This window comes from Juglans regia, chromosome 11 (genome assembly GCF_001411555.2).
Source record: "Juglans regia cultivar Chandler chromosome 11, Walnut 2.0, whole genome shotgun sequence".
Taxonomy (NCBI): Eukaryota; Viridiplantae; Streptophyta; class Magnoliopsida; order Fagales; family Juglandaceae; genus Juglans; species Juglans regia.
Window position 1 is genome coordinate 24937212 of NC_049911.1, and position 23710 is coordinate 24960921.

A 23710-nucleotide genomic window follows, 5' to 3' on the forward strand; every position below is an offset into this window, starting at 1 on the left:
ACTTGATTATTAAAAGTATTAATTTAGATCACATTTTAATTAAAGCTGCCGCAATTAGTATTTATCAAATATATATTTCTCTGATCAGAAAAGTTATATATAATATATATAGCGTAATCAACTGAAACGGCCGATTCTCTTTTGGTCGACGTTAATGATGTATATGCTTAGGACCGAATCTAGTAAAAAGTTATGAGATATTAATTGATGGGAACTGCTACGCCCACACAGGATTCTTTCATTGAAAAGTAAATTTTTTTTTTAATTATTTTTTTAAACATTTTAAATATTTTTAAAAATATATAAAAAAATAAAAAATTCATTTAAAAACACTTATTAAATTATTAAGTAAAAATAAAATAAAATGCAATTCGGTGAAAATTTTCGATAAGAAATTCTGTAGGAATGGTATTTAGGATTGTTTGCTATAGCCTATATTGATATGCAGGAATCTCTCCGATCGAATAACTGTGGATGACATGACCAAATTTAAGAAGAATCTGTAAAGTAAATTTGAACAGTGTCCTCGTACTGCACGCAATTTGACTTGGAATAAGAATATTTTTTTCTCGTTTTTATTTTTTTTGAGTGACCTAGCTAGCTAGCTAGAGTACTACGTACGTACGTACTCTTCATATACACGTTATAGATTTTTTAAAATGGCACCTGATGATCAGGTTTCATCTTAGAGCATATTTTCACAATATATTTTAAAATAATATTGTAAGATAAAAATATTTTTATAAAGTATTTTATAAAATTATTCTTCATTTAATATATTATTATGAAATGTATTGTAAAAAATATTTTATATAAATCATTTTCCTTTTTTTATATATAAAGTGATTCTAAATAAGAAGAGATACCGAATTAAACTGATACTTACAGTAAATAAATTACTGATACAAACTTGTTGTAATAGGATGAGAATACCACGTTCTCTTCATGTTCTAAGAGTATTCATGAGCTTAATTTCAACGTTATATATTGCTGATACTAGTGGCGGAATCAGTAATTGTGTCGAGGGAGGGTTAGTTTTTCTACTATGTGATACATTTACGTAAAGAATAATGCTAAATATAATTTTAGAGTGTGTAAGCTCTACGCACTCATTTTGAAAAAAAAAAAATTCTACTATTAAAAAATAATTTTTTTTTCTATAGGTCCTAGATTTATCTACTTTTTTGAAAGTGAGTAAGCGGAACTTGCACATCATGATTATAGTATTGCAAACATCATTTTTTTCTCTTGTAAATTAAAAAGAGAATGAAAAATCATAAAAACATAATTACAAATTATTTTTCATATAGATCATCTACCTTAAATAATTTTTCTTGTATTTTCATTTTAGATTTCATATTAAGCTAGAAATTCAATATTGTATAACAAAAAATTTTGGGATCTATATTAATAAGTTTATTATTTCTACTAAACTTAATTTTAATTTTGGAGAAACCACATCCTTAAAAATAGATAATATATAGGAATTAAACAAAATTTTGGGACTATAAAAAAAAATATATATATTAAAATTTTAAAAAATTTTAGAGAGCATATAGAGATTATAAAATTTTTTCAGAGATTATTTTCTATATTTAAAGAATTATGTATAAAATCTATGAAGTTATTTTATTATTTCAAAAAGTTTTGGGGGGCATGACCCTCCCATAGTACAAGGTGGGTCCACCACTGGCGCTGATATGATCTAATCTTATACACACTTTTAAGTCTAACATGCATGAATACATGATGATCATATTCAGCAGGACTCAAATCTTAAGCACATGCATGCAGTGGAGCTAGGGGAGGGGAACATCATGGAATTAATCAGTGCATGGATATCGATATGATCCAAAATGTCGCGGAACTGATCTTATCCATTTGCATGAACGATCTTTTTCAGCTGATCACTGGCCGGCTTGGATAAAGCTCCATATAGTACTGCCGAGGCAAAAAAGCTACGACAAACAAAAAAATTTAAAAAAAAAAAGGATCTTTTCGGAACATTCCTCGATCAATTATTGTTGCCACCCCTCATCAGCTCCTGATCATGTCCACCTCCCATCTGGCATCCTCAGATTGCGGATCATACAGATATCATGTTAAATATTATTAAAAAAAAAAAATCTATTTATCATATTCTATATTATACATTAACATGTGATCTGTCATTTTTATTATTTTATATATTTAAATATAAATATATTGATGTTTAAATAAAAAGATAAAAATAGTCAATATTAGTTGGAATATAAGAATAGTAAATACATTACATTTCTCAATGCCTTCATCTCGATCGTTTTGTTTGGTAAGGAAAAGACATCTGATCACTAAGTAGTAGATGATGATGATAGACCAACTTACACAAACTAAGAAATTAATTATTAAGAGTTGCCTGCACACCTCAATCGGTCGTCGCCAGCACTACTTTACTTTTTAGATATATATGGATAAGAAAGTTACGTTTTGCAAAGCCACCACCGAAAGCAAATTTATTCGTTTTCTATGACAATATGGATAGCAATATGGATAGCCATGTTGCATCATGTACAGATAAGATGATGCAAAAAGTTCAAAGAAAATTAATATCATGACTATAAAAAGCTAAGCGTCCATGGCCTTTGTGCAGCACGTACAGTACTAGTAATTACTTGTTAACAGTAAATATTCCTTAAGTTCTTAGTGAAGAGAGAGAAGTAGTACGTACGTACGTAGTACTTGGGTTGAGATGGCAACTTCGACTGAGCTTGAGGCAATTGGAAATGAAGCGTTTGCGCTGCTGGATGAGTGCTTGGGGCGTAAGAAAAGGCCGCCCCCACACAACCATCATCAGCATCGTCCAGTACTGCTGCATCCAGTACTTCCATCTCATGCTACTACAATTAATCATACCAAAGCGGCCATTGATTGCTATCAAGCAGCCAAAATGTTTGATGCTGTTTTGATTGTTGACTATCGCAACAAGATACCCCCATCACCTTTTCGTAAGTAATTTATTAATTAATTAGGTTATACATAGTTATGGTTAAAAGTCCCTCATGTGTTGGTTTGTATCGATCCTTGAAGAATGAATACGTACAAAGATATAATATGGAACGGCCTGCAGGATTAATGGCAAATTAAGATGTCAGTGATCTTCTAAGTGCCTGTTGTTAGTAGTAATCTCCCTTGTAATCAGAATCCGTGTTAGTATTAATTAAAGTGCAGTATAACTTAGCAAATCTCTCTCTCTCTCTCTCTCTCTCTCTATACCAATAACTTATGGCCAGACAAGTTAAAAGAGAAAAAATAGGGCATAGCACGGTTGTGTAAAGTGAACTGCATGCATGAGTTTGTAGTACTACTAATATCATCATATTACTATATTTATACATATATGCATGGTTAAATTTCAGCAACCAGCTGGTTACTGCATGCAAGATCCTATTTTCAACATAGATGGTGTAATTGACTCAATCGAGTGTATTTTCAACATACAAATTTATTAAAACTTTCCTATTAATTTCTATCTAACATTCTTTAAAATTAAATTACGAAGAATATGGAAATAACGCTACAAAAAAATATTGATATGGTGCTCAATCGGAGGAGAAGAGAGAAGAAATACGTCGAAAGAGGAGAGATAGGTATGCTGAGTTGAAAGAAAATCAAAATAAGAGAAATCAAATAGAAACAATATCTCATCATAATTTATCTTAAACTTCAAGGGGTGATGAAATTGTTTCTATAAGAGAATGGATCTTCTTCAAACACTCACGGTTCTGACAATACTATAGATAGAAATGTTTCTGTTCTACCAAGGCTAAGGACCTCTGTCTCGAACAGTATTGTCAGTATTTCAACAGCTAATAATTGTTTTAGACAAGTATTGAAAATTATATTTTTGGAGACATATCATTTGCCATCAGTTATTTCATGTCAATATTGTGGAGCAAAAAGATTTTATAATGAGCCAAACGACTTCTATTGTACTGACGGGGACAATAATGTTGAGTTGTAATCAACTTTCAGACGAACTTTATGAACTGTTTACTTCTGATTCGATTGAGTCTGAAAATTTCCAGCTCAGGATTCGAATTAACTACTTGATAATCATAACACATAAATTTTAACTATAAATGGACAGATTTATGTCTATATTTTTAGGATTTTTTTTATTATTTACAATACATATTATACACATGATTTGCATAATGTTTATAACTATGATACAACGACTTGCAAGAATCAAATCAGAATTTTGACATATATACGATCGACTTTTATAATCATCGAACATCCCAACCTAAATATCAAAGCAGCTAAATGAGTTTTGCTCCTGGTCTTCGTCGTGCCTATTCACACCAAAAGTTTGACAAGTTGACTGAATTAATGGTTATGTAGCCATATCATACACTTTACATCTAAAATGTATGTGACTATTCATTCAGCCAACCTGTCAAACTCTGGTGTGAATAGGCACAACGAAGATAAAAAAATAAAACCCATTCAACTACTTTGATACTTACGTTAGGATGCTCGACGATTATAAAAGTGGATCGCATACATCTCAAAGTTATGAGTTGATTCTTGTAAGTCGTTGTATTATAATTATAAACATTATGCAAATTATGTATAAAATATGTATTATAAAGAATAAAAAAAATCCTAAAACTATAGACATAAATATGTCCATTTATAGTTGCAAAAAGAAAAATAAAAGAAAAAAAAGGTGGTTTAAAAATAAGATGTGAAGTATTATTTTTATAAGAAAAGTTCATGATGCATACACTCAAAGCCTTATGTCATGCATACATGTCTATACATTTATTTGTATTTACTTTTATATGCATATGATATCTGTGGTACGTTATTTGTTTACTTGTTAAAATTTTTCGAAATTTCGTTGTGATAATTTTTGCTACCATTTCTCATTTGTAATGGTAAAAGTTATAATAAGATTACAAAATCCCGATGAAAAATGCAAAACGACAGCAATTCTTCCGGAAAAGATCGTGCCTAAGATGATTATAAGCTCACCCAAGACCTCCATCTCGGATCACCTTGAGACAATTGACCAAGCTATCATAGGGATACTCGACGATATAGAAAATTTCAAATGTTATCACAATCGAGATAAAGATTGGAATCTAGAGAAAAGAGTGAAACCAAAAACTTAAAATATTTTGCCATACTTACTTTTTGAAGAATAATGTATTCATAAATTCCGTATTTGTGTTTTAAATTTTAGATTGTGCATATATTTAAATTTTATTTCATCAACCATTTTATTACATATTATATAAAAATTGCAACAAAACAACTGAATATGAAAAAAATGAGAATGTTTTATGTTATAGTGGCAAAAAATAGAGACTTCACAATCAAGATAAACATTTTTTCTCATATTCTGAAATTAAAAATTTTTATATTATAATTAGAATATAGTAATTGCTAATATCAATAAATAATAATTTATTTACTATTTTTATATATCAAGTTTACTTAGAAAGGTATATATAGTGATAACACATCAACTTCAATAGTCGCTTTTGGATCTGCAATAGAAAATTGTGTAGTTATAATTGTGTTTGTGAAAAATTCTTATGTTATAGTCATAGATATTCTGTAGATAATATATGTGATATTTTTTATGATCAGTAAGAAAATCTTAAAACATAGACAAAACTACTACATTTCATAATCATATATATATTAATCTATTTTTTATTATTACATATTTTCACAAAAAATTCTTATTTTAAAAATGCTTTTCATATTTTTGCAATTGGGCACACGTGCACGTGTTTGCCCTTTAATAATGTGTATATATATATATATATATATATATAATCAAGTGCTGGGGAAGGAGATCATTGAGGATATATATATATGGACCGATCATGGATATATGAGTAACGTACGTCTAGAGGTGGCCAGGGGTCCAATCATATGATATTGGTGGCCTACGATATAATAAGAAAATTATTTATTTGTGATTATTTAATTTTAATAAAATAATTATTTATAATTAAAATAAATTTATTTTAATCACAAATAATCTTTTTATTACAATTAAATAACTACAAAAATCTATTTGTCTGTAGTGCGAGACGGTGATTTGTCGAGTTGGTTTTATTTTCATACATTAATAAAATGAACGGATAAATCTGTCATATATGTACAGTAATTTTTTCATGGATTTTCCTTTTTCCAGTACTTTTTCGAGTCAAAAGAGCGAAAAATGAAGTTCTGGTTCCGTGTCGAAAGCCCATTTCCGCTTGGAAAGTCGGACCATTATATTCTCTTAAATTTCATGTACGTGGGCAGAAGCATAAATCAAGAATTAATGCACCATGTACGCGCGTACGTTGTCGGACTGGATCTTCTATTCATATATAGTTTCTTTTTTATTTTAATGGACTGCCCTCCAAAGTTTAGAATCATATCGAATATTGTTTTTATAAATAAAACCTCCTTGGAGTCATCAAATTTATATTTTTAAAACTCTCTTTAATTAAAAACTTCTTAAAAAAATTGCGAATAATTAATGGCCGGCATTCATTCATATAATTACAGAAAAATTAGTAATCAGTATGTAGGATTGCAATGCAAAATCCTGAAATCGTGTATTAATTAATTAATTGATATCCAAATTATTTAAAAAAAAAAAAAAAAGAAGAAGAAGAAGAAGAAGAAGAAGAAGAAGAAGAAGAAGGCCATCCTGCCGGAAATCTTTTTGGGTAAAATTCTGTTTCCCAATTTGGTGGCTGTAATGGACATTTACATATGAACCCAGAGATCCTCATTATGGGAGCAGAAAGGTTACTAATATTGGGAAAGGAATGCACTGTCATGGAGAAACTAATTAACTAGTAACTACTGATCTCTAAATGATCGTTCACTACTGATCATTTCAGTTGAATCTGCTAAAGATAGTTAAGTTGGTAACAGATTACTGAAGGTATATATAACTTAGCTTAAATGAAGACATTGCATAAGTCCCAAAGCCTTGAGCCTTGATCGCTAGCTAGCTTAATATACATTTAGAGACATAGACCAGCTAGGTAGCTGCAGTGGTTTTAATATGGCGGTCATCACAGAAAGATTTCAAGCAAAGGTGGCCATTCTCGCCCTAGGATTAATATTAGCTTTGCTCTCTAATTTTATGGCCGAAGCTACGTCACGTCGTGGCCTTGGCGAAGGTGATTCCGGAGTTTTCGATGTCACATCCTACGGTGCAAAGGCAGATGGTAAGGCCGATGATGCCATGGTGAGTTCAAACTTCAAAACACGTTCAACTTTTATTACATATTATTATGATTTAATTTATAAGAGGACGATAACATTTATGGGTGAGGAAAACGGCCTTGTGGTTACCATTTCAAACACCTTGGACAAACCTGCGGTGCGTGCTTAGGCTCAAAACTAGCTGTAACATTCTATAAAGGGTGATCTCTATATATATCTTTGTGTGTGTATATATATATATATATGCTTTTATGTACTGTTATTAAAATTAGCACCGAAGTTATAAATATATTTTGCAGCCCAATTCAAAATATGTATTGTTTTGTGACCTATATTGTTTTGTGAATTATATGATTCAGGCATTTGTGAAGGCATGGGTTGCAGCATGTAAATCTGGTGGCTCGGCTAAGCTTTCCATTCCCACAGGGACATATATGGCAGGGCCAGTCGTGTTTCAAGGGCCATGCAAAGGCTTCATGACTGTTGAAGTTCAAGGAACTATTAAAGCAACAACTGATATTAGTGACTATAGTTCTCCTGAATGGTTTTCCTTTGAACACATCGATGGTTTGATAGTCAATGGCGGAGGAACTTTCGATGGTCAAGGCGCGGCTGTGTGGAAGTACAATGACTGTAAAGATAGCTCAGACTGTCAACTTCTCCCGAGCGTAACCTACCAAAACCCTTTAGATTTTCTTATATATATATGAACAGGGTACTGCTTATATAAATATGTATATGTATATATATATATATATTTATATGATTTTGTTATGTTTGATGCATGCTGCAGTCAATTAAATTCATGGCGGTGAAAAACGCCATAGTTCATGAGATAACTTCTCTGAATAGCAAATCGTTCCACACGCACCTTGTTAATTGCGACAACTTTACAGCCCACGACCTTACCATAACTGCGCCAGGTGATAGCCCGAACACGGATGGCATGCATATCAGCAGGTCCAATCTCGTCAGTGTATCTAACAGCCAAATTGGAACCGGTGATGATTGCGTTTCCATTGGACAAGGGGCAACTCAAGTCTCCATTCAAAACATTGTTTGTGGCCCCGGACATGGCATAAGGTATACAAAATCTCATTCTGAGTGATGCAGAATTATCACAAGTTTTATTGCATATGCTTTACAATTATATTATAAATTGTAGAAAGCTTAACATTTTCCTAAAATTACAAGCATCGATCTAGTAATTAATGTCATTTCCTATATATATATATATATATATATATAGATGCATTGGTCTTGTTAAGATATTCATGGTTAATTACTTAATTTCACAGTTTTTTTCATCTTTTTAAATTTCTGAATCAACAACGGATAATTCAACAGCTAGGTATTGAGATTTATCACGACATTAATCTTAAATGCTTGTGTTAATAGGGCGTTTTTCTTTTGGTTTTCTATCCTGCAGTGTTGGCAGCCTTGGCAAATATAAGGACGAGGAGGATGTGAGTGGGATTTCCGTGACTGGTTGCACACTGAAAGGCACCACGAACGGTGTAAGGATCAAAACCTGGCCGGGCTCTCCTCCAAGCAAAGCCTCGAGCATTGCTTTTGAGGACATAACTATGGATTCAGTTAAAAACCCCATTATTATTGATCAGAACTACGGTTCCAGTAAAAAAGAGGTAATATATACACCTTATAATTACTACTGCAAACTCAATCTCTCCTTTTGAAAAGAAAAGAAAAACAAAATAATGATTCGGATTATAATATATATTTCATTTTCATGTTGACCGCATTGCAGCCATCCCAAGTGAAGATTAGCAACGTCCGTTACACGAACATTAAGGGCACCTCGATTTCACCTATGGCAGTGTCAATATTGTGCAGCTCAGAGGCGCCGTGCACGGGGATTGAGATGACAGACATCGATTTGCAATTCATGGGAAAGAGTTCAAAATCGGACACCGTTTCATCCTCATGCTCCAATGCAAAGATTACCTTCGGAGGAAAACAGAATCCACCAGCTTGTGATGTTTAGCTAGCTTGCTTGTGCCTTTTATACGGTTTACCGCTGGGCAGTACTACTGGGTCGGTCATGTCGATGTAATAGCTAGAAGCTTGCATGCATGCATGGTTAGAGACAGATCATAACTTTTTTTTTTTTTTTTTCCTGGGAGAATATCTTCTTTACAAGACGTTGTATTCTAGTACTTGATGTATGCGTTCTCAGAAAATAAAGAAGAAAGAGAATTAAATTACTGGCTGAATGTCGATCGTAGTACTGGCTGCATGCGGACGTAATAACGCTTCAATCTATAACAATTTTCTGAATTGATCTCCATACAACATTTTCATGATTTTTTGTTATACATGCATGCATGAGAGGTCACTTATTTAAAAGTCTCCAGAAAATTTAATTATTAATTAAGAAACATCGATCATATTCCTGAAGAGATCCGATCCTAGCTGCTAGTTAATTTGGAATATAAAAGCCCTAAAGCAATTAAAAATAAAGAAAACAATCCTAAAACAAAAAACCTGAAGATTCCATAGAATATATATATATATATATATATATATATATATAAAATAACAGGACATAAAACTTGACATATATTATTGGACCCTACCCTCTCTGATCTCCTCTTCTCTATTGTTCGAGCAGTTTTTATATATCATCATGCATGGGAATGATGATCAGCTTTCCATTTACCCATATCTGGACAAGTCTATTAATATCGATAAAACTATATTAACAATTAATGTACAGCTAATTGACACTCGTCCAAAACAGAGAGGATGAAAAAAACAATATTATTGGTTAGCTGATTGAAGTTTGAACGCACCCTTTCTTTAGACGTTACATGAAGTGCTTATTTAGTACCATGCATATATGGCACCTGTCACTGGCCTTCGGCCTAACTAACTTCGAGCCAAGTTCTCATCTTGAGAGATCATTCGATTCTCCCTTTTCTATTTAATTTGTAGCAAAAAAGAAAAAAGTACCATGGTTAATTGACCTAGATAGCAAAAGAAGGATGTGATAAAAAGACCCATATATCAGTTCCTCTCTCCCAGAAGCTAATTTTGAAACTCAGACCTCCCTGCTGCAAAATGTTATCATCTTTCCCACTTTTTCCCTCTTTCGACTGACCTTTCTCTTCCTCTCCCTTAATTTATTTCTCAGCATCATTTCCCCCCCCCTCTATTATGTCAAGCTGTCCATTTTTTACACATATGAGATGCTAGATGTATCTACCGTGGTCTACCCCTCATCGACACATAGATGCCCCATTCGTGGAGCTCCTTCCACCAAATCTATCAGAAAATACTCTAGCTAGACGTCATCATGGTGGGATAATGATTACCCCAGATATGGTCAACGGCCTACAGCCGCATCAAGCACCACCCGTGGCGAGGAGATCACCTGACCTAGATAACCTAACCACGGGACCTCATTTGGGCCACCCCATGTTGGGTTTGTAGAGTTTGGTTTTGTAAGATGAGAAGTGCCAGGTAGATTGTTTGCTCGACTTAGCGCTCGAGCGAAACTTAAATTGTTTATTCGAGGTGCGCACGACAGTGAATTCGAGCGAAGCACAATCTTAGTATTCGCTTGAGATGCGCACGACAGTGAGCTTGAGCAAAGCTCAATTCGTGAGTTCACTTGAGTGTCACTAGATTGGCCGCTCGAGTCAATGTTGGACATGTTTTTCTCTCCAGGCACGCTCGACACTTCGCTTTTGCCGCCATAGAGTTTGTCACACCGTGGCCTATATATATGTTATGTTTTAAAGTTTGAAAGGGTATTGAATGGGAAAAACAAAGAGAACAACGTTGGAGCATTAGAGAGAGAGAGAGAGAGAGAGGCCTAGAGAGAGAGTTGAGATTTGTGAGTAAGTGTTGCTCTTGTAACTCACTATATGTTGTAATCTCCTTTGAATAAAATCCACTTCATCTTCGTAGATGTAGACACATTACTGAACCACATAAATCTTGTGTCGTGTGATTGATTCATGTATTTCTGCATTTACTTTTCACTATCTTTCTCGTTATCATTGCTTGTGGGTATGGTTTTATTTTCCCCAACATCCCATGTAGGGTGGCATCAAGGATGACCTCGACAGAGTCTCGCTTCTTTTTTGTTTCTCTGTTTTTAAGTTTTTTTTTTCCAGCTAGTTTTATTCTTTGATTTTTGAGATTTATTTTGAATTTAGTTATGATAGAAAATAAAATAATAGAAAATAAGAAGGAGAAGAGAGAAAGAGGGGGAGAGACTTTGAAGGTTACATTTTTACGATTCTCAATTGTGTTGAATACAAATCATTGGTCCCAATTTATAGGAAAATTACATTGAGATCGATTAGTTAAGAATAAATCGAAACACTAGAAATAATAACTTCTTTCGTAAAACGAAGATATTATTAGTCTAATGACTATGATTTATTTAATTTTATGAATTACTATGAAAAATAATATGAAGATAATTGTTATTTTTTCAAATAATATTATATATGAAAATACTATTATTTTTAAATCTAAGAAGAAATATACAAAATATCCTTAGTTGTTAATTTGTTCCACAAAAGTTCAATAAATCAAAATCTTCAATATATTTACATTATTTGTAAGTTATTAATATTTCATTCTTATTGTTATTATATTCTAAGTAAGATTAGAATAACAGAAAATTTACTTGTATTTTTAACGATGAATTAGAGGATAAAAATGTAATTTTGAAAATGATAACAAAAATCTAAATGTCAACTCAAACAAAAGTTACTATTCATGAGGCTATAGCCTCTTTTATCTATTGAATATATATATATATATATATATATAGAGAGAGAGAGAGGGATTTAATTAATAGAGTTATTAAATCCAAAAAATGGAATAATAGAATTGAAAACCTAATGAGCGAAAAGAAAAACGTGTAAAACCTAGAGGCTATTTTATATCTATTCACACATGATTAGCATACTTACTGTTAGGGTTGAATAAAAATTTAAAAATATAACTCCATTTTGATTCTGGTAAAACGGTTTTTTTTTTTTAATTTTTCAATTAGAGTTGGAGGTATCACTGGACTGACTCTAACTCTGATCCGATCCGACTCCTATTTTATGCTTTGATTTCGACTCCGACTTCGATATTGTATATAATTTAAAAAATATTTATTTATTTACATATTTATCATATATACTAGTATAATTATATAGTTATATAACTAGAACTTATATAGTTAAATTCAATAATATAGTACTGTGAGCCAATTATTATAAAATAATATACTTAATTATACAATAATATAAATGGACTAATGATAGTTTAGTATATGTAAACATCATAGTATTACTACCATATATAATCAAGTATAGAAATAAGTTAGGCAATAACATTTAAATAAGTCTAGTATAATAAGTTAATAACACATATACTAATTTACTAAAGTATAATAACATGTAATTAGGCACTAGAAAGTCTAGTATATAATTAAGTTAGAAATAAGTTAGACATTAATATGATAACATGTAATACTAATTTATAATAACATGTAATTAGACGCTATAATATAACTCTTGTATAAAAATAAATTAGACACTATTATAGAAATAACTAATAAGTCTAGTACAATAAGTTAATAACATAAAATACTAATTTATTAAAATATAATAACATGTAATTAGACACTAGAAATAAGTTTAGTGTAGAAATAAGTTATAAAGAAGTTACATACTAGTGTAATATAATAGCATGTAATATTATAGTATAATAACATTTAATTAGACACTAAAAACAATATGTAATACTATTGCGTGATACCATGTAATTAGATATTTTAGTATAAGTCTAGTATAAAAATAAGTTAGATATTAGTATAGAAATAAATTAGATGTGAATGAGTGGAGTTGGATCGGAGCCTACACAAGCTGAAGTCAGAATTCGAATTTGAACTCTAATAAAGTTCGAGTCGGGGTTGGATTTGCTCACCCCTACTCACTGCATGATTACGGAAGTTTCAAACAACAAAAGGCAAAAACTTTCTTCCTTCATTGTGACTTTGCCTCTCGAGCTGTCTTGGCCAACTAACCTCTTGCAATCTTTACTCTTTATAATTTGTTGTAAGTTGTTTGTACCTAGCAGGATTTCTTTGCCGTTAGCATATATTTATTTACATTAATTAGATTAGTATTTTATGTAAGATTCTAATAATATTATTGTAATATTTTAGAAATATATTAAGTCAAAATATTTTGAATTTAGGTATTGATTCTATTTTTTTTTAATTACGCGGGCATTATTACTCTATAAATAGGTCACCCCTTACATTGTCAATGCACATTGAATTTTAGAGTTTTCTCACACACAAGTTTTTACATGGTATATATTAGAGTAGATATCATCCTGGTGCCTCTAGTCTTTACTGTCCGTATCACGCCTTTTTGTAGTAGCCATTGGTATTCCCCTATTGTTTTCTTGACAGTCTACCACGGTTGCTACGTTGATTTTATTACACTTGATAGTTGCCGCTTTCTCACACTTTTTGCGCCAAGCATGCTTATATTTTTTTACAAAACCAGGCCACCATACAATTCTTTGAGTGTTGCCTGTAATTCTATGTGAAAATCGTATAATTTTGGATCATAACGCACCCTCACGAACCTCTTAAGTTTGCTGGGCATCCACCCATGCACTCCATGCACCGATCACTCCTTCGATGCATCCGTACACGTGCGGCATGTACCCCCACGTGCCCTTCTTTGTTTGCTATAGTTTGGTCTATCTTTTAGCCCAACTCAGCTCATTACAATCCAATCCACTTCAAGTAAGTTTCTATTCACTTTGTAGCCCACTTTTATTTCTTAAGCCCATACCTTCTCTCAATCCATAGTTCACACTCTCAGCCTATAGCCCATAGCCATTGCCACATCACTAGGCTTGACCTTTGACTTTGATTGTTGACTTGTGTTGAGTTTGATCATTGACTCATAAAAAGACTCTCAAAATGTATTTTTCTTCCAACTTTGATGATATTGTTCGTCCTGTTGATAATATATTAGATAGATCAAATTATAATATGTGGGCCCAAACATGGAAGTTTTTTTACATAATTATAAATTGTGATGTTATATCTCAGGAGATTGTTATCCCTAAGCCACAAGAGGGCAAAAGTATTAAAATCATTGCAAGCAAACCTTGAAGATTGGCATAGTATGCACTATAAGATCCTCTTTTGGTTTATCAGCACTACCATTCATTTGATTCACAGTTTGCTCCCTAGATTGTGATATAATTGTACTCTTGATACTTGATTGCAGTTTCAGCTCGAGACTAAACTTTAACATATGCGACAAGAATCAGGTCAATAGATTGTTGATTTCTATTCTCAAGTTAATAATATATGGGAACAACTATCTCTTGCAGAATCTTAGTTGAAATGTTCTGGAGATATTGAACTATTTGCAACCTATCATGATTGTCTAAAGTTTATGCACTTCATGATGGCCCTTCGTGAGGACTTTTAAGTCTATGCAGACCTTTCTCCTGGAATGCACACCGCATCCAACTCTTGAAACTGCTATTGCTGAGCTCATTTATAAAGAAAATCGACGATCTACAATGAAGTTGTAATCTCCAAATTTCGTTGTAGCCACTACCTCTGGGCTGTCTTCTAAGTCTTCTTTTGGCAATGTTTCTGGATCTTACCATCCACATTGCCAACCAAGATTGCTTTCTATAAATATTGCAAACGTCGAGGAAATTCTGTCTTTGAATGTCTCAAACTACATCACAAGAATCAAGCAAAGACCTTTGTCTCAAAGACTACCACCGTAGCTTCCACTACTTCTACACTAGAGACTTCTTCTTAGTCCACTGCACTCACTACAGCTAACATTGAGACATTAATTCTCAAGTTTTATCTCGATCTTCTACTGCCTTTTCCTTCACCTAGGCAAATCTCTTTAGTTTATTGACTCCGTGTGTTGTAATCACATCACCTCTAACCCTACCTTATTTTTCAAAAAAATCTACACTCTCACCTAATCTTATCATTTACACTGTCGATGGTTCTCGTTTGCATGTTAGCCATATAAGGTCCATTTCTTTCTCAACACTATATATTGCAAATACATACCTAATCCCTAAGCTATCTTTAAATCTACTTTTTGTTGGTTAACTTTGTGAGTTAGGTTTTATACTAACATTTTCCAATAATGGTGTTGATGTAGAGGATCCTCAGATGAGTCAGCTTATTGGGACCGACCATAAGATTGGATTTCTGTTTGAGCTTTATTCGTTGCAGATTCCTTCTGTAACACCCAGGCCCAAGCCCAGGCCCATAAACATTTTTTCTTCTTTTTCTTCTTCTTCCCCCTTGAAGGTTTCTTTTTCCCCAACTATTTCTCCCTCATTTTCTCACCTCCACAATGCTTTGTCACCCACCCATTCGCCCATTTCAATTTACTTTCTTTCCGTTACTATCTTTTCCCATTTCATTCTAATGTTTTTCAACAGTCTTCAGCATTCTTTTTTGTGCCGCCCTCTCAACAGACTTTCTTTCCATCTCTCTCTCTCTCTCTCTCTCTCTCTCTCTCTCTCTCTCTCTCTCTCTCTGTGTGTGTGTGTACCAAGCTGCTATGCATAATTATGGAAACGACACCGCTGGCAACCTGCCCCAAGATCGAGTAGCACATCCTTCAGTTTCCCTCATCTCCATTCGGCTTCAGTCACTGAGCACCACCGCTGGGTTTTGCTTGGAGCAGGTAAACTGATCTCTCTCCTCCTTTGGTTCTTCTTTTCACTCTCATTTTTCCTTGATATCAATTCTTCCCCTCTCATCATTTTGTTGTACCATAGCACATCCCTCAATTTTCCCTCATCTCCATCCAGCTTCAATCATCGTGCAACATTACTGGCCAAGGCATTAACATCGGTTGCTTTTCCCCCCATCATGACAGGGTGCCTCTGTGTCGTTGAACACCTCTAGGCCATGGAAGCCCAGTTCAACCAACTGAAAGTTGAGAAAATTCGTGTAATTTACTCAAATCTACCGCTATCAACACCTCCTCCATTTCGTTGCCGATCTCTCTCATTCTATGTTCTAGAGGAGGGGTTTGTTGCTCCTCCTTAAAACGTCGTGAGCCAACCCAAACATCTTGCTGCCACCCAACTTGCAACACCGTGAATCATTACATTGCAACCTCTCAAACTGTGGTATAACTTCTATCTCACTGTCTTGAGATATATTAAATTGATGTAGTTAGAGTTTGTGAAATTTTTGGACTTCACGTTGATATTGTGAACTGTGCACAGTATGAAGTGTTGGAAAACTGTGTAGTTGTGATGTTGATTGTGTGTTGTGTAAAGTGATGGAAATTTGAGAAATTATGAATTGAGCATTGTGGTTATGATCGAAATAATCGTGTAAATTGTTGGGAAAAAATGTGTAGTTGTGATGTGGTTGTTGTGCCCTGTGAAGTGTTGAGATAAAATAGGTGGCGGTGGTTTTGTTTGAAACATGTGATTTTGGCGACAGTTTTTGGTGTTTGAGTTGTTGGTTTATGGGATGTTTGGTTGTAGAGTTTTCGGGAGTATGGGCGGTTAATTTCCTGACATGGTGGGAGTAAGTGTACGTTGTTTGTTTGAATTTTCGTTGTGTTTAATAAAGCGAAATTAAAGAGTTTGGGCTAAAGTGTTAGTGTAGGAGTTTGGAGGTTATGCTTGTGCCATGGTTAGAAACTGAGGCGTTATTACGAATTAAGTATACTGATTTATATTAGAAGATTTAGAGACATGAGATTGTTGTAGTAGATTCATTTAGTTGTGACATTTATTTTGGATGTGACAGTTTATTTGTATTAGTGTATAATATTTATTAATCATGTCCAGGTGACGATTAATTTGCTTGACATTGTTGTGAGAATTTTTTTAGAGAAGTTGAAGAGTTAGGTAAGTTGAGTTCCTATGCTAGATTTTGTATAAAAAAAATGGACTGGGATTATAAAAAACATACATGTTTTGTTATGAAAAGAAATTTGAAACAACCTCAGTTATTTGTTTTGCATTACTCATGAAATTTGTATGAAATAAAACAATATTTTCCGTTATGGCTGGTGTAGACATGAGCAAAATTTTTGGTATTAAATTTTCAGTTGTATGAAAAGAATGAACATGAAATTTGAAAATTCGTGCATGATTATATGAAGATGATACGAATCTATTCAGTACTTTGCTTTGATATGATGTGACATTTGAAAACATTTGGCATGACACTTTGCTTATGTTTCTTGTTTCGATTTCGATATTTCTGATTCTATTAATGTGTTGGTACCAACATTTTTTTTCTCTGATTATGGCCCTACCATGAGTTATAATAGTGGTCTCTGGCCCCGCCATGAGACATAATATTGGCTTCTAGCTCTACCACAAGATACAATATAATAGTGGTCTCCGATCAGACCACGGGATATAATAGTGATCTATGTTTTGAGTGCATAACATTGGTGACAAAATAGCAAAATGTTCTGCTTGACTAATTATAGACATACACAACCCTACCACGAGGGTTAAACGTGGTCTCTATTATGATATTATACTCTGATATAATATGATGATATTCAGTTATGATATACCAAAAGACTTTTGTATATGAATACTTCTGAAATTGTCACTCTCTTATTTTGATAAAATGTTTTGTTTTGCATTTTAAAACTAAAAATTTTTTGTTATGCATTCTGTATTCTATAAATGACTCATGTTTACATACTAGTATATGTCATCTGATTACTGAGCTGTTGATAACTCACCCCTTATCTCTACAATATTTTCAGATGTTTTGGATATTTCAGCTAATGATCAAGAATAGGAAGCATGGGTAAGGTTATGTGAGCATAGTGGATTAGCTTCGTTTGTTTTTTTAGATAAGTTGAGATAAAAGTTGAAAATTGAATAAAATGTTATTAGAATATATTTTTTTAATATTATTTTTGTTTTGAGATTTGAAAAAGTTGAGTTGTTTATTATATTTTGTGTGAAAATTTGAAAAAGTTGTAATGATTAAATGAGATGAGATGAGATGAGATGAGATGAGATGAACTGTGAAAACAAACGAGGTACAAAGAGGGTACTTTGATTATTAGAGATTTTTATTCAAAATAGTTGTTTTGTTATGTTGACTTGGTATTTTGGAAGGTTGACGTTTATTTTGAAATGTTTATTCTAAATAACTGGATGTAATTCCCTGACCCTCAAGGTACGAGGCATTACAATTGGTATCAGAATCAAGTTTGAGGTTCTCTGCAGACTTTAAAAAATAATTATGTTGATATTTAAGATTTAGAATTTGGAGGCTTTTGTGAATGTGTTTAATGAAATTTAAGGTTGGATAGTGATACCCTTACCAGCTATACTACCAGTCTATTTTTTTAATTTTTTTTTCCTACAGGTCAGGATTTCATAAGCCCAAGCTATCGCTAGCATTTTTTTTTTTTTTTTTTACTTTAGGATTATGGAAGTATTTTTTTAATGATGTTGTGAATTTTTTTTTTAAATATATTTAAAAGTGTTAAAAAAATAAATGTAAAAAAATGAGAAAAATAACAAACCAAAATAACTAGCGAAAATCAGTGGTAGTTGTAGTGCCGCTCTAAATTTAAAGAAAATGATACTTTCATCACTAGTTCTTACAGCTCGGTGTTAATGCTGTTTTTTTTTTTACTTAATTATTAATAAATTATTTCTTAATAATATTGTGATTTTTTTAAATATATTTAAAAGTGTAAAAAAAACATATGTAAAAAAAAATAACAAAAAAAAGGACCAATTATACTTACTTAACTGTGGACGTAGCACAAAAGCCAAAAAAAAAAAAAAAATGATTTGAGCCCATTTATTTATGTCAAATCTTATCGAAAATGTGTAGACAGAGGAAATGATAAAACTGACAACAAATTCGAAGTGAAGGGAGCGTGCAGCATTGTTGAGGCAAAATAAATTAAAAAATAAATAAACGGGTAGCAGACCAGTAGTACAACGTAGTAAGGATATCATTTTCCTTTTAAGGTTTTAGATTTTGCTAATTTTAAGAGCTGATTTCATGACATTTGAAATTTTAGATTCTGTAGGCTCATTCCGTAGACTTTACAAAATGATTTTGATAAGATTTAAAGTTTAGATTTATATAAGCTTGATTGAGTACTAGGTTTTAAATTTTGTAAAATTTAATATATGAGCTTGTCAAATTTAAAGTTCCGAACTTTTGAGGATTTTACGAAATAATTTTTCAGATTATGAAGATGCACATAGGTATGATCAAATCCCAGGTTTGAGATTCTGCAGACTTTAAAAATGATTTTGATGAGATCTAAAGTTTTAGAATTTTAAGAACTCGAGAGATGATTTTGATGAGATTTAAGGTTTTAGATCCTACAAACTTTATGGAATGAGTTTCAAGAAAATGTGAAGTCTTTTGACTTTGCAAACTTTAAGAAAGAACTTTTATGGGATTTATGAGTTTAGATTCAGCAGACTTTAAGAAGTGATCTCGATAAGGTTTAAGATTTGGATTCTGTAGATTTTAAGAAATATTTCCTGTTGAGAACATTTTTTATGAGATGTGAGATTTTAGATCCTGCAAACTTTAATAATGAGTTGGATGAAATTTAAGGCTTTAGATTTTTCAGAATTGAAGTAATAATTATTTTTTAGATTTAAGGTTATAGGCTCTATCATTTTTGGGGATATTGATTATTATCGAATTTGAGGTTATAGGTTCAGCAGGTTTTAAGAAATGATTATTCTCAGATTGAAAGTTATGAAAGTTATAGGTTGTTGGATATGTGGTCAAGCTATGTGGACTATCGGACTAGGTAGATTAGCCTTTATTCAAGTTGGTTTCGATTCTGAATTTGGTGGACCTTAATGGTCGTTGAGATTGATGTTGATTACCACAAGTTTAAATGCAAGTTGAAATTCAGGTGATGAGTTTTTTTAAGTCTACGTTGTTGGGTTGAGATTTGTAGATGTGTTTATTTATTTGGTTGACGAAACGATTTGAATTTTCTTTACCTATGCTTTAATTTCTTCTACCCTTGAGACTCACTCTAAGTGATGCCGGCTTTATTTTTCCAACCATTAAGACCTCGTTGCCTATGCTTTAATATCTTCTACCCTTGAACCCAATTGCTTCATTGTGACCTTCCTATTCTATGTGCGAGTCAATTTCTTCCATGGCCGAGCACACCTTTGGTGTCTAAATGTGACTTCATCATATCAGTTGTCTTTGATCACCAATCGGACATATGACAAAATCCCAACTTTCACCTCTTCATCTTTGACTCCTGACCACTTTGTTATGACTACTCAACCTTATCCACCCTCATGAGCTTAACTTAGTGTACAGGTTTTTGAGTTCTCAAATCATTCCAAAGTAAAACGATGGTAACGATGTTGTGGGTAGACTCTTTTAGATCATTTATTTTTTTTAGCGTAAAATTTTACCTACTGATACAATGATATTTGTTTTATGAAAGTTGGTACGTTTTGGGATGCATGGGTAGTAGTATGTGGCCATCGGCTATAAATGCGTACTTAAGGGTTATTGATTTCAGCTATGAATGAAATAGAGTATCTAAAAATATAAGTGAGTGTGCATGGATTTGGTAGACAAGAAGTCTATTTGTTATCAAAGGATAGTAAGAGTCATTTTGAAAGGTGCTGAAATGGATTAGACTCCGCATTAAAGTATTTATGGATCCTAGTTGTAGACATTCAATAAATGACATGGGTAGGTGGCATTGACGAAGTCACGGTGAAATAGGTATGAGATTAAGTTGGTTATACTATAAAGGTAAGAGTGAGATTTTCTTTTTGCGTGAAATAAGTGTAAGATTAACAACCTTAAACATGAAAAAGTTTTACGATAATATTTATTTGAGATTTTTATACTATGTGGAGAATTCTATTTGCAATTTTTATATAAAGTCAAGCTAGAATTTAGGTGGAAATATTAATAGGCTTTTAATTCTATTGTTGAGGTTTCATTTCTAGACTTCATCTGGACCTTAGAGAGTATGATAATCGGTACAATGTGCAAACATGCATGTCTAAAGGGTGATATGTATATGTGAGACACCAGGATAAAATCTTGGAACATTAGGCTTGACAACAGATCGAGGATTGAAATAGGCATGGAATGAACGTGATGGATAAGTGTTTAGGTTTTGCTTAAGGTACTAGCAAATTTTGAGGACGTGATTTTTATAAAGGAGGATGGAAAATGTAACACCCAGGCCCAAGCCTAAGTCTAGGCCCATGGTGATTTTTTTTTTCTTCTTTCCCTACCACCCCCCGACATTTTCTTTTTCCCCAACAATTTCTCCACCATTTTCTCACCTCCCTGATGCTTTCTCACCCATTCATTCCTCTATTTCAATTTACTTTTTTTTCTATCACTACTTGTCCCATTTCATTCTAATGTTTTTCAACTATCTTCAGCATTCTTTTTCATACCGCCCTTTCAATAGACTCTCTCTCTCTCTCTCAATCTTCTCTGTACCAAGACGCTAGGCACCATTATGGAAACGACACCACCTTCGACAGGCACCAAGATCGAGTAGCACGCCCTTTGGTTTCCCTCATCTCTGTTCAACTTCAGTCATCATGCACCGCCGCTGGGTTTCCCTTGGAGCAGGTAAGTTGATCTCTCCTCCTCTGGTTTCTCTTTTCACTCTAATTTTCCCCCGATCTCAATTTTCCCCCTCTTATCGTTTTGTTGTATCATAGCACATCCCGCAATTTTTCGCCTATCTCCATTCAGCTTCAGTCATCATGCACTGTCGTTGGCCAATGCTTTAATGTTGGTTGCTATTTCCTCCATCACGATGGGGTGCCTCTATGTCATCGAACACCTCCAAGCCATGGAAGCCTAGCTTAACCAATCGAAAGCTAAGAAAATTCATGTCTTTCGCTCATATCAACCACTGTCAACTAGGGGTGAAACCCGAAGGTCTAGGTGCGGTTTCGGTCCAAAATAGCACCGATAAGCTAAAAATATGTTTATCTCGACCAAAACTGGCTAGTGAAGGGGAAGAAAATCGTCGATGTTGGTCTCGGCATTCTTCCGGTTGGTTCGCCAGCATTATCGGTGGTGCGATGAGAGAGAGAGAGAGAGAGATAGGGATGAGAAACACTGAAACAAAGATTAACATTTCACAAATTCACTTGAGTCTCGAACGCCATCATCACCCAAACACTCAAACACCATCATCACATATTCACAAAGTTACAAGATTCATAAAAAAATATCAAAAGATTCATAACAAATATCACACTATAACATAACTGAGCCATAACAAAAACCTAGAAAATAGATCGATTCCCTCTCTAGAAAATCTTACAACAAATATCACAAGATTGATTAACAACAAAATGGATCGGTACCTTTCTTGAAAAATTAAAAGAACCCCGGTCTCCATCAACGAACCTCAAACGAATCGGAGATGAGAGCTTGAAACGGCGCAATGGATGAAACAACGCAAATGGATGGTGGGAGAGAGGGACGACAACGGAAGAAAAATCCAAAGAAACCAACAATGGATCGATGGCATCGGAGAGAGAGAGAGAGAGAGAGGGGGACGATCTTAACCTAATAAAAAAATGATGTCATTTGGTTAAGACCAAACGGTGCCGTTTGCTTTATTTTTTTTTCAACTGAGGGGCCCAAAACGACGCCGTTTCATTCATTTAAGTGAAATGACATCGTTTTTATATAGGTATAAAATGAAAAAAAATATTGTAGAACCAATCGGTCGATTCAAAAGTTTTTCACTGGGTCAAACTGAGACCGAACTGGCTGACATCGGTTATGCTTATTTTCCACCGGAAGCCGATTGGTTCACTGTCGGTTTCTGCTGGTTTTGTGCTCCGATGGCCAGTCTGATCAGTTTCAGGCCGCTTTACTCGGTTCCTGTACACCCCTACTGTCAACACCTCCTCTGTTTCATCTCTCTCTCTCTCTCTCTCTCTCTCTTCCAATTTGTTTTTTTTTTTTGGGGAGGTTGCTCCTCCCTTGAATCGCTTTGATGCAGCCCATACGACTTTTTGCCACCCTGCTTACGACACCGAAAATCATTACACTAAGGTCTCTCAAATAGTGGTATACCTTCTATCTCCCTATCTTGAAATATATTAAATTGATGTGTTAGAGTTTGTAAAATTTATGGACTTCACGTTGAAATTGTGAACTGTGTGCAGTATGAAGTGTTGGGAAACTGTTTAGTTGTGATGTTGATTGTGTGTCGTGTGAAGTGATGAGAATTTGAGAAGTTATGACTTGGGCGCTGTGGTTGTGATCAACATAATTATGTGAATTGTTGGGATACAATGTGTAGTTGTGATGTGGTTGTTGTGCCCTAGTGTTGAGATAAAATATGTGGCTGTGGTTTTGTTTAAAATGGGTATTTTGGGTATTGTTTGTTGTGTTTAATTTGTTGTTTTGTGGGTTGTTTGGTTG

General features: G+C 33.4%; 1 protein-coding gene across 1 annotated transcript; it reads left to right on the forward strand.

The window, feature by feature from the left end:
- The first annotated feature begins 7066 nt into the window (after nucleotides 1–7066).
- Nucleotides 7067–9235, forward strand: LOC108994117 (exopolygalacturonase clone GBGE184-like). Its single transcript, XM_018969213.1, has 5 exons — nucleotides 7067–7252; nucleotides 7590–7898; nucleotides 8024–8313; nucleotides 8660–8876; nucleotides 8999–9235. Exons 1-5 carry the CDS (start codon nucleotides 7067–7069, stop codon nucleotides 9233–9235), a joined length of 1239 nt encoding a protein of 412 aa, XP_018824758.1.
- The last annotated feature ends 14475 nt before the right edge of the window (nucleotides 9236–23710 follow it).